Source organism: Sebastes umbrosus, chromosome 6 (genome assembly GCF_015220745.1).
Source record: "Sebastes umbrosus isolate fSebUmb1 chromosome 6, fSebUmb1.pri, whole genome shotgun sequence".
NCBI classification, from domain to species: Eukaryota; Metazoa; Chordata; class Actinopteri; order Perciformes; family Sebastidae; genus Sebastes; species Sebastes umbrosus.
The window spans coordinates 35,280,588-35,292,903 of record NC_051274.1 but is presented as its reverse complement, the minus strand read 5'-3'; the positions used below and the strand labels follow the sequence as shown (position 1 = coordinate 35,292,903).

Here is a 12,316-nt window from a genome sequence, read left to right as displayed (position 1 = left end):
GAACCCCATGTTTCACCCCCAGATGGAACCCCATGTTTCACCCCCAGATGGAGCCCCATGGTGCACCACCAGATGGAGCCCCATGATGCACCCCCAGATGGAGCCCCATGGTGCACCACCAGATGGAGCCCCATGTTGCAAAAGCACCACCAGATGGAGCCCCATGTTGCAAAAGCACCACCAGATGGAGCCTCATGTTGCACCACCAGATGGAGCCCCATGTTGCACCACCAGATGAAGCCCCATGTTGCAAAAGCACCACCAGATGGAGCCCCATGATGCACCACCAGATGGAGCCCCATGTTGCAAAAGCACCACCAGATGGAGCCCCATGTTGCAAAAGCACCACCAGATGGAGCCTCATGTTGCACCACCAGATGGAGCCCCATGTTGTACCACCAGATGGAGTCCCATGTTTCACCACCAGATGGAGCCCCATGGTGCACCACCAGATGGAGCCCCATGTTGCAAAAGCACCACCAGATGGAGCCCCATGATGCACCACCAGATGGAGCCCCATGTTGCAAAAGCACCACCAGATGGAGCCCCATGATGCACCACCAGATGGAACCCCATGTTGCAAAAGCACCACCAGATGGAGCCCCATGTTGCAAAAGCACCACCAGATGGAGCCTCATGTTGTACCACCAGATGGAGCCCCATGTTGCACCACCAGATGGAGTCCCATGTTTCACCACCAGATGGAGCCCCATGTTGCAAAAGCACCACCAGATGGAGCCCCATGTTGCAAAAGCACCACCAGATGGAGCCCCATGGTGCACCACCAGATGGAGCCCCATGTTGCAAAAGCACCACCAGATGGAGCCCCATGGTGCACCACCAGATGGAGCCCCATGGTGCACCACCAGATGGAGTCCCATGTTTCACCACCAGATGGAGCCCCATGATGCACCACCAGATGGAGCCTCATGTTGCACCACCAGATGGAGCCTCATGTCACACCACCAGATGGAGCCTCATGTTGCACCACCAGATGGAGCCTCATGTTGCACCACCAGATGGAGTCCCCATGTTGCACCACCAGATGGAGCCCCATGTTGCACCACCAGATGGAGCAGGAACAGTACGTGAAACCTCCTCCTTTTGGTGAAACATCAGCAGAAGTTGAGACCTCTGAAGTGACAACAGACATAAAGGATAAGATGTTCTGTACTGAAGTAATAAATTGTCTTGGAGGAGGTCATAATTTATGTGATCTATATGTAAAACCTGAGCTGTGTTTTATGTGTGATGCTCTGCAGAGGGTAACCCGATAAGGACAGCGGTGACTGAAGCCTCATGAAGGAATATGAGAGCGATAGAAAACTGCCTCAGATGTTGGGTTAAAAAAAGAGGAAGAGTCACGAGGAAGCCAGGTCACGTCTTCGTCATCGGAGCAGCAGCTTCTCTGTAAATTCAGATTTATTACAACATATCAACATATTCCATATTATGGTATAGAAGGAGACGTATATATAGAAGGAGACATATGTATATATATTATGGATTTCCCCGACAGGTCATTAGTTTTACAGAAGAAACTGATGGATTCATTTCTGTCTATCAGTGTCCAGACTCTCCATCTTCCTACTTCTTCATGTATTTAGACAGGACCAGACCAGACCAGACCAGACCATTAAACTGTCCAAGATACACCACAGCAAGAACATGCTGGCACACATATCATGGAGTTATTGTCTTCATTGGGGAAACACAAACCACAGATCTCCTCCAGATGTGTCTGTAACCACCACATCTGGAATCAGCTCTCAGGTGAATCTATGCAGCTGTCTGCACAGCCTTTACTGACATTGTGTGACTTTATTATGTTTATTTATCAAAGTAGAAAAGCTAAGAGAGCTTGTGTAACGTAGTGATCTTGCCGCTCGCATGCAATGCATCCTGGTAAATGTAGGCAGGAACAGACTACTCTGAGACATAACAGAGCAACCTTTATTTCTTTAATGGATTACATTTACGTTCAGTACTGACTGGACATCCACGTAAAAGGTGGTGAATTTTCTTATTGAGAGTAGTGAGAAGTCAGCAGTCAATGACGGTATAAAACACACAATGAATGTGTTTTATTTATTTAGACAGTATGAATCTCTGCGAGCATGAGAAGTCCTGGAGCATCCAGTCATGAGTGAGCACCAGTGATATCAGACTGACGGCTCCAGGAGGACGTGAGATTAGCTGTGGACAGACAGACAGATGCACAGACACATGAAACATGAAACTCCACACAGAAAGGTCCTGCCCAGACCGGGGATCGAAGCTGTGACCTTCTCGATGTGAAGTGACAGTGCCAACAACCATCATCATCATCATCATCATCATCATCATCATCAGGTCAGATTTTTGTCTTGTCAGCGAGGGAGACTCACAGCTGTCAGTCATGATGTCCTGCCCCCTTTTTATAGCATCAAATAACTAATTAAAACCTAACTGATCAGAAAAATGAACACAAACATCAGCGTGATGAGAACCACCTTCGATGACAGAAACCATCTCTAAAATATTTATCCAACGCGTTCTCTGAGTTTTCAGTTTGGTTCTCGTCTGTTACGGCTCCAGCTGTATATTGAAATGTATTTGTATTTTGTGTCAGAGTGAGTGTCTCTCCATCTTTTGAGGATCTTTGTGTGACTGTGTTTTGTGTGAGAGTGTGTGTCTTTGTGTGGTGAGAATCTTTGATTTCCTATTTAGGTGCTCTTTCTCTGATTGGCTGGAGGTGTGGGTTCGGTCTTGGTTGTGTCGGCTGCTAATTGGTCCCTCCATCATCTCCGCAGTTTAAAATGCTCTGGTGCCAAGCAGTCTGACAGCAGCCTCATTCTGTCCTCGGCCTCCAAACCTTTGTGGTTAAACTTGCAACTTAGTGTGGATTTAGTAGCCTAAGTGCTCTAGTAGTTTTGTGAGATTGTATAATTGTAGAAGTCTTTTTCTTTGTTTAAAAATAGTAAATTGTTTGGTCGGGGTGAACTGCCGTTTTGCTTTTATTAACTTTTTAAGTTAAGACTGTGGTTTGGGGACCGGGGAGGGAATATCCTTCATATTTTTATGTTGCGCTCCGACCCCCCTAGACAGGGGCGTAACATAAATTGGGGGCTCGTCCGGGATTTGAACCCCAGACTACTCGCACCCCAAGAGAGAATCATACCCATTCACTAACATGGAGGGGGCGGGGCTTATGAGCTGTACTGCAGCCAGCCACCAGGGGGCCATCCAGATGTTCTGTCGTGTCGTCCATCTTTATATTCAGTCTATGTTGTGAGCTTTAAAGCATACTGATGTTAGCATTCAGCTAACAGCCTTTCAGAGCAGCTGGTGTGACTCCGTATGTCACTGACATCCATCCATCCATTTATGCTGCTTGTTAATTTATTATCATTCATAATTTATTAATAACTAGTGTTAATGTTGGTATATTAAATGCTACCATGGTGAAGCTTTCAGCTCCTTTCCTTGTTTAACTGCTGGTCAAAATGTTGTTAATTCCACTTTATGGTGATTTATGAGGCCGTAGTTTGTCGTGTTGTCGTCCTGACGTCATTATGTAAATGAAATATTCATAATATTAGGAATACCTCTCAATGTAACGCTGTCTAATCAAACACCAGCTTTAAAACACACCACTGAACCGGGTCAGGTCGTCTTCACCAACCTGAGGTTTTAAACATTTATTACTGTTTTATTACAGCGAGTTACATCATTCAGGTGTTTCTCTATTCAACTAAATATTAAATAAAACACGCAGCAGAGTTCAGACACATGATTTCAACTCATGTTACAGGACTCAGAACCATCCACACACCCTACAGAACCATCTCTGTGAGCGCTGAGCACGACCACGCCAGCGGGCACAAAGGCGTGTCTGAACCCGATCACCTCCTCCTGGTACCGGAGGTCGACCCACTGAGAGACGTCCTGAACCAGACTAATGTCACATACACACAGTCAGTGTGAAGCTGGATCACACTGGATCAGAACCTCATAGAACCACACTGAGAAACACCTGAACTCTGTCTTCAACCTCCATCTACTGTAGTAACACACTGACTCTGGATCGGAACCTCATAGAACCACACTGAGACACACCTGAACTCTCCCTTTAACCTCCATCTACTGTAGTAACACACTGACTCTGGATCGGAACCTCATAGAACCACACTGAGACACACCTGAACTCTCCCTTTAACCTCCATCTACTGTAGTAACACACTGACTCTGGATCGGAACCTCATAGAACCACACTGAGACACACCTGAACTCTCCCTTTAACCTCCATCTACTGTAGTAACACACTGACTCTGGATCGGAACCTCATAGAACCACACTGACCGAGTTTGGTCATTTGAATTAAACACAAGTTAATTCAGAATGTGTAAAACAGAAGCAGAACGGTGAGATAACAACAACATTTGGACTCCTCTTGGAGATGGGCAGAACTCACCACGTCTCAGGATATTCTGCTTTTTCATGCATATTCCCAATTTTTAACTTTTCAATTAAATTAGCAGAAACCTGGAGCCATGTGACGGTGACCTACTCTACCCAGCGCCTGAAGAACGGTTACCAGATAAGATCATGTTTTTATCATTTATCATCACTTTTACCGTCACACAACAGATATTAAAATAGTTTCCCCTCCTATAAATAGAAAACGTCTCAACTACGGTGACTTCCTGTTTAAAAATCATTAATTCAGTTCCCCGTCTATCAGCTTTACTGACTGTTTTATACAACACAGTCTAAATATGAACTTATATTATTATATAACATATATTATATCCAGCTTTACTGACTGTTTTATACAACACAGAGTCTAAATATGAACTTATATTATTATATAATATATATTATATCCAGCTTTACTGACTGTTTTATACAACACAGAGTCCAAATATTAACAGTAATTATCTTTATATAATTAGCCTTTATTACTGTAATTTTACAAGAAATATTTTACTTTTAAGATATATTTATTGTTAGAATAGTCATACATCGTAAATCTAAGACCATTTACATATAAATCACAAATGAAACATGTAATTTAAAAAAAAAAAATTCTATCATTTTAAAATACAGACAAAACATTTAAAACTTCTTGAAAAAAACTGTAAAAAAATGTTTTTTTTTACAGTTTAATATATAGTATTATATAATATATATTATATCCAGCTCAACACAGAGTGATGTGTGAACTGGTGGAGTGCTTTAACAGTTACATCCTTCTCTGCTGACTTCTATTTAATTGTGTGTGTGTGTGTGTGTGTGTGTGTGTGTGTGTGTGTGTGCTGCGGTTCTTCGCCACACGCGCGTCAACGGAATCCCGTAGTGCGTCATCAGACGTCTATTCTCTGAGCGTGCTCTCTGATTGGCTGCTGGATGGAAATCTCCCCGCCCACAACCCGCCATGTATGGAAACCTCTCTCTGACGTCATGGGAACACTGAGCAGCCGGTATAAATGCTAGGAGGAGACGAGAGCGCGCGGACTGAGAGCTGGAGACCCGGAGGAGGATGAGCACAGTCCATCACACCTGAAGACCTGAACACAGGTAAGAACATCTATAATCTATAACCATATATATTTATCACTGGACTGTTACAGCTGGCAGCAGAAACAGTTCAAATCTACATTTAATGAGCAGGAAGCAGCGAAGTACTTATATTTATATTTATATGATTACATATTTATTATTGAACTCTTACAGGGCATTATAAAGCAGTGAGGTATTTATATTATTATTATTATTATTATTATTATTATTATTATTAATACAGGGCGTTATTAAGCAGTGAGGTAATTATGTTATTATTATTATTGTTATTATTATTATGATTAATACAGGGCATTATAAAGCAGTGAGGTATTTCTAGGTTTCCTCAGCTCCTGCATGTCTTCATGCTTCAGTGAAAGAAAAAACTGTTTGCAATAGAAAAAAAGATTTTGCACAAACATATTGGATTAGATTATGTCTAAATGTTGCCTATTCTTGCACAAAACTGTATAACTCTTTCATTTAACTTGCTTGTTATTTTAATTTTATCTCACTATTGTTTTGCATCAACACAGCTTTTATGTGTAACCTGATTCAGATTTAAATTAGACTGAGTTGTGGTTGCACACAGAGCCAGTGCCATAGTTTGACTGTTAAAGAGAAAGTTATAACCCTGAAGTGTTAGTTTGTCTCTAACATGTTCTGTGCTGCAGCCATGACGTGTGTCCACCGTGTGTTTGTCTCTAACATGTTCTGTGCTGCAGCCATGACGTGTGTCCACCGTGTGTTTGTCTCTAACATGTTCTGTGCTGCAGCCATGACGTGTGTCCACCGTGTGTTTGTCTCTAACATGTTCTGCTTCCGTGTGTTCCGGTGCTGCAGCCATCATGACGTGCATCCATCCCCAGCACGGAGCTCAGCTCTATGAGAACGCTGTCGGCAGCTCGGAGCTCCAGAGCTCAGACTTTCTGTCCAGGCTAGTCGTGGATACCAGCGTCCCACAGGACCACCTCTCTGCTCCGCCCCTGCCAAGCATCGGCTCCCTGGTGGACACCCACATGGCCGACTTTGACTCGTATTCGTGCCAGTTCACCGCGGCCCCCGCCCAAGTCCCGCCGCAGCCGGGCCAGGAGACCCCCCTCAAGCTGGATGACTTCCAGGTCTACGGCTGCTACCCCGGAGCGCTCACGCTGAGCTACCTCGATGAGGCCGTGTCCCCCGGTGGATCAGATTACTTTGGCAGCCCCGCATCGGCCTCATCTCCTTCGACCCCCCGCTTCCAGAGTCAGCCGGCGTCCAACTGGGATTCGGCCTTCGGGCCGTACTCACCCAGTCCAGGATACTGGGCTGCAGAGGACACCTCGGTGCCACAAGAGCCCTCTTTCTTCACCTTTGGTTCTGTGGAGGATATGTCTCATTTGGGACACTTACGAGAGCCGGATCCTTTCACGTTGACCCACCCTCACCCGTCCGCACTGAGCTTCCCCGCCGTGGCGATGGAGCAGGCACGCAGCCTCGACGGCACCAACCAGCTGGATGGGAGCTTCTCTCCCAAATCAAAGAGTCCCGGTGGAAACGAGGGCTGCTGTGCCGTATGTGGAGACAACGCCTCCTGTCAGCACTACGGGGTTCGCACCTGTGAGGGATGCAAAGGCTTCTTCAAGGTAATATGATCTGGTTCCAAACAAAGACGAATGTTTCCTTGTCAGTCTTTGAGACACGTTTAAAGTATTTCTTCTTTTCATTTCACAGCGTACAGTACAAAAAAATTCCAAGTATGTTTGCCTCGCCAACAAAGACTGTCCCGTGGACAAGAGGAGGCGGAACCGATGCCAGTTCTGCCGTTTCCAGAAGTGTCTGGTCGTGGGCATGGTGAGGGAAGGTGAGTTCAGAGCAGATGACTGGTGTAGAATCAGGAGGCTGACGCTGGACTGAAGCTAACTGAACTTACTTGTTTTCCAGTTGTGAGAACGGACAGCCTGAAAGGACGAAGAGGTCGCCTGCCTTCGAAGCCTAAAGTGGCCCAGCAGGACGTGACGACCGCGGTTTCTCCAGTGAGCATGATCGCTTCTCTTGTGAGAGCGCACATCGACTCAAACCCCGGCGTTGGGAGACTGGATTACTCCGAGGTAAACAAAACCCCTCTTTATTTATCCTCTGGGAATATCTGATGTCCCACTTCGGCGTCTGTTTAAACTTCTCTGCAATTTCAGTACGACGAGACAGAAGAAGTCAGTCCGAACCAGAAAGTGGACGCTAGTGACATCAGACGGTTTTACGAGCTGCTCACGTCCTCCATGGAGTCCATCAGGAAGTGGGCCAAGAGCATCCCGGGTTTCTCTGAGTTCTGCTCAGAAGACCAGGAACTGCTGCTGGAATCTGCGTTTGTCGAACTCTTTATCCTGCGTCTCGCATATCGGTGAGTACAACAACGTCATCATGTTTATTAAAGGGACTGTTTGTAAGAATCAGAAATGTCTTGTTAACAGCTTCACCTGTGGCCGTTAAGTCAACTAAAGTCAGCGTCCGGGGAGACGCCGGAGTTTAGGTCGGAGACGATAACGTTTCTCTCTGAGGAGCCCCGTCACTTCACAAGACACGGGAAACCTCTGTTGGTCTGGAGGAGCTGCAGCAGTTATTTCTGCACAAACGTCCACTGAACATTCACTAGATATTCTCAGAGCTAAACTAACTCTTCTGCAGTGTGGAGTGAGCAGCATGCACGTGAGAGGTGGAGAGAGAGAGAGAAGGAGCGTGGTTTGTGAGTGAAGGCAGGCAGAGGAGACGAGGAGCAGAGTACAGCAGAGACTCCGGTCCTGGAGACCAAAGCTACGGTCTCCCCCACGTCCTCCGACCGCGGCCAACACTGTTTAACAGACGAGCTTCACTAGATACAACCAAGAGGGTTTGGTGCTTCACTGGAGTTTGTGTTGGAGTCTGAGTCTGAACAGCGGAGACACACGAGAGACCATGAGACACCGACCCGCAATGATTTATACCTGAACAAGTTACAAACAGTCCCTTTAAACACCTGAAGGCCTACGGGTCATTCTCCTAATGTCTTGGATAAAAAGGGTGCAGGCTGTACATTCTTTATACAATAGAGCTGCAACGATCAGTCAACTAATCGATCAGTCAACTAATCGATCAGTCGGTCAGCAGAAAAATAAATGGCAACCATCTTGAACGTCAACCAATCAGTTAAGTGATTTTTCGACGCTGCCTTCAGCCTCTCAGATATGGAGATTTCCTGCTTTTCTCTGTTTCATAACACATCAAACCGAATATCTCCGGGTTTTAGACTGACGGAACAAGACATTTAAAGACATCGCCCCAGACTTTGTGATGCCTGGGATGGGCATTTTTCTCTATTTTTTCTTTTTTTGCTCAAAGTCATTTTATTGGTATTCTGTACAAAATCCAATAAATCACAGAAATAATTGTATAAACAAATTATATTCCCACACCCTCTTCTATTTTATCTATTTTTTTAAATTATTCATTTTATAGACCAAAACGATAAACCTAGAAAATAATTGGCAGATCAATCAATTATGAAAACAATCAGCAGTTGCAGCTCCGTTATATCTGATCCTGCTCAGGTGGTCGGAGGATCAGTGAGGGTGGTACCACAGAACCCTGCCTTTGGATAAAACATCAACAAACTATGTTATTTTTTCTTTTAAAGTTCCAATCCTGAAATGGACAAGCTCATCTTCTGCAACGGCGCCGTGCTTCACAAGACGCAGTGCGTCCGAGGCTTCGGGGACTGGATCGACTCCATCTTGGAGTTTTCTCAAAGTCTCCATCGCATGAAGCTCGACGTTTCCTCCTTCTCCTGCCTCACAGCCCTGGTCATCATCACCGGTAAGTCAGTCCAGTCATCCAGTCAACCAGTTCTATGAGGTTCTGATCCAGAGTCAGTGTGTTACTACAGTAGATGGAGGTTAAAGAGAGAGTTCAGGTGTTTCTCAGTGTGGTTCTATGAGGTTCTGATCCAGAGTCAGTGTGTTACTACAGTAGATGGAGGTTAAAGAGAGAGTTCAGGTGTTTCTCAGAGTGGTTCTATGAGGTTCTGATCCGTAGGACTCTGGTTTCACTGGTGCAGACAACACGAGGCAGTTATACAACACAGGATTGACACAACAGGTGTGACAGAATGTAACTCGACCTTGAGTTCTGTATAGAGCAGAATATATCACAGCAGACAGACTGAACAGAACCACAATGCAGCTTCACATTTAAAGCCGTTGTTCCAGCGCAGCAGCATTAACTCTGTTCTGACAACACCATCTGAGTTTCTTTCTTAATACCAGCTCATGTTTGTGGATCGATCCAACCTGGAGAGGAAGTTATTAGATTAAAACGTGATGAATCCCAGTAGTCAGTCATCAGTGTGTGTTGTATAAAATCCAGATAATAAAGCGTCTCTCTGACTCCTCTGCAGACCGACACGGTCTGAAGGAGCCCAGACGTGTGGAGGACCTCCAGAACCAGCTCATCACCTGCCTCAAAGATCACATCTCCGGCTGCGGCTCCGACTCGTTGCGGCCGAATTATTTGTCCAGACTTCTCGGGAAGCTGCCGGAGCTCCGGACTCTGTGCACTCAGGGCCTCCAGCGCATCTTCTACCTTAAACTAGAAGATCTGGTTCCTCCGCCACCGATTGTGGAAAAAATCTTCATGGATGCTCTTCCGTATTGAGACCTGGAGTTCATACGAGAGTCAAAGAGAACAGACTTCAGGTAGAAGAAGCATCCAGAGGAAAAAGGGCTACTCATGACTTATGAAGGGAACGAGTTATAGAACCTGGAGCCGTCACAGAATGCTCTTCTCTGCAGACGGGCCGGCTCATTGGACCAAACGGTGACTGTTTACATGCAACAAGCTGCCACGAAGGGAAGACGGTTAGATACAGATCATATCTGCACCAGCAGGTCGAGTAATGAGCACAATCATTTAGCTTCTTTTTAGTAACAATCTTTTGACTGTAAATTGTACATAAAATACCTGACAAAGCATTATTATTATTATTATTATTATTATCTCCAGCTCATCTTATTATATATTATATTTCTGTTTAGATGAAATACTCCAGAATGTGTCCCACGTCCCAGTCAACACCATAGACTGTATAAGTACGATATATATATACTTATATATAAGTAATATATAAAGATGAACAACGCGTCTCCACTTCCTCCCACTGTACAAAATTACCCACAATTCATAGCTTTGTTACGTTAAACCATAAACTGAATATAAAGATGGACGACGTGTCTCCTCCTGTCTGCGCAGTAGTGATCGGGGGGGTGGAGCCGCAGAATCAAATAACTAATTGAAACCAAACTGATCAGAAAAATGAACGACTGCTACCTAAAATGACAGAAACATGTATTTCTTTATTTAACCGGCTCTATGAGCTGTACTGCAGCCGGCCAGCAGGGGGCCATCCAGATGTTCTGGCTTCACTTCAGTGGAGCCGGCATGTCGTCCATCTTTATATCCGGTCTGTGATCCACACACATCGATATCCACAGCAAGAGTCCCTCAGAACTCCAGAGTGCTTCGTATCTAACGCCACCATGTGTGTGTATATATATATATATGTATGTATATGTATATATATATATATGTGTGTGTGTGTATCTGGTGATAATAAAGTAGGTTAAACCTACAGAGTAATTCAGTGGTATTGTTCATGTATCATGAACAGATATTGAGCAGCTAATATATACTGTGTATGGTCTTATACACTGTACGGTCTTGTATGTAGATTATTATGAATCTGCCGGTGTTGTTGCCACGGCAACTGTGTTCTGCAGTTTGAAGAAAATGTAATTTTGTTTTGGGTTATTTTTACATACTAAGAAGTTATATTTTACTGCAGCTAAACGTGAAATAAAATGTCAAACTGCTTCTGTCATCTTTTCTTATGTGTCCCTACTTGTAAACATTATATATATACACTCACCGGCCACTTTATTAGGTACACCTTGCTAGTACCGGCTGGTCTTCCACTTTATTAGGTACACCTTGCTAGTACCGGCTGGTCTTCCACTTTATTAGGTACACCTTGCTAGTACCGGGTGGTCTTCATCTGCTTCAAGGTTGGACGTGTTGTGCGTTCAGAGATGGTATTCTGCATACCTTGGTTGTAACAAGTGGTTATTTGAGTTACTGTTGCCTTTCTATCATCTCCAACCACTCTGCCCATTCTCCTCTGACCTCTGACATCAACAAGGCATTTCAGTCCTCACAACCCCCGCTCACTGGATCTGTTCTCTTGTTGGGACCATTCTCTGTAAACCCTAGAGATGGTTGTGCGTGAAAATCCCAGTAGATCAGCAGTTTAATACTCAGACCAGCCCGTCTGGCACCAACAACCATGCCACGTTCAAAGTCACTTAAATCCCCTTTCTTCCCCATTCTGATGCTCGGTTTGAACTTCAGCAAGTCGTCTTCACCACGTCTAGATGACGTAATGCATTGAGTTACTGCCATGTGATTGGCTGATTAGCTATTTGTGTTAACAAGCAATTGAACAGGTGTGTCTAATAAAGTGGCCGGTGAGTGTATATACATATATATATATACTGTATGTATATATGAGAGGAGGGCCAGTGCTTATCGGAGGCAGGGAGCACCGCCCCTGTTGGGTGTGGTTGAGTGGAGCTTCAGGTGTGGCTGATTAGACTCCTGGTAGACGTGTGGCAGGTCAACACTGTTTGTTCAGGTAAAGGAGAGATTCTGGGAGGAAACAATGTCTCTATTGTTTTATAGTGAGTTGAACCACTTCCTCTGGATATAGATG

General features: G+C 44.8%; 1 protein-coding gene across 1 annotated transcript; it reads left to right on the top strand.

The window, feature by feature from the left end:
- Positions 1–5,320: 5,320 nt before the first annotated feature.
- On the top strand, positions 5,321–11,420 carry nr4a1 (nuclear receptor subfamily 4, group A, member 1). The gene is made up of 7 exons (XM_037773213.1): positions 5,321–5,559; positions 6,385–7,166; positions 7,255–7,384; positions 7,465–7,631; positions 7,716–7,921; positions 9,191–9,369; positions 9,950–11,420. The coding sequence occupies exons 2-7, from the start codon at positions 6,390–6,392 to the stop codon at positions 10,204–10,206; spliced, it is 1,716 nt and encodes a 571-aa protein (XP_037629141.1). The 5' UTR covers positions 5,321–5,559; positions 6,385–6,389; the 3' UTR covers positions 10,207–11,420.
- The last annotated feature ends 896 nt before the right edge of the window (positions 11,421–12,316 follow it).

What these genes read in the sequence shown, in the direction of transcription:
- nr4a1 (XM_037773213.1), top strand. Translation starts at nt 6,390, where the DNA reads ATGACGTGCATCCATCCCCAGCACGGAGCTCAGCTCTATGAGAACGCT. An exon ending in CGTGGGCATGGTGAGGGAAG is followed by an intron (nt 7,385 to 7,464) that starts GTGAGTTCAGAG and finishes CTTGTTTTCCAG; the next exon opens with TTGTGAGAACGGACAGCCTG. An exon ending in GGAGACTGGATTACTCCGAG is followed by an intron (nt 7,632 to 7,715) that starts GTAAACAAAACC and finishes CTGCAATTTCAG; the next exon opens with TACGACGAGACAGAAGAAGT.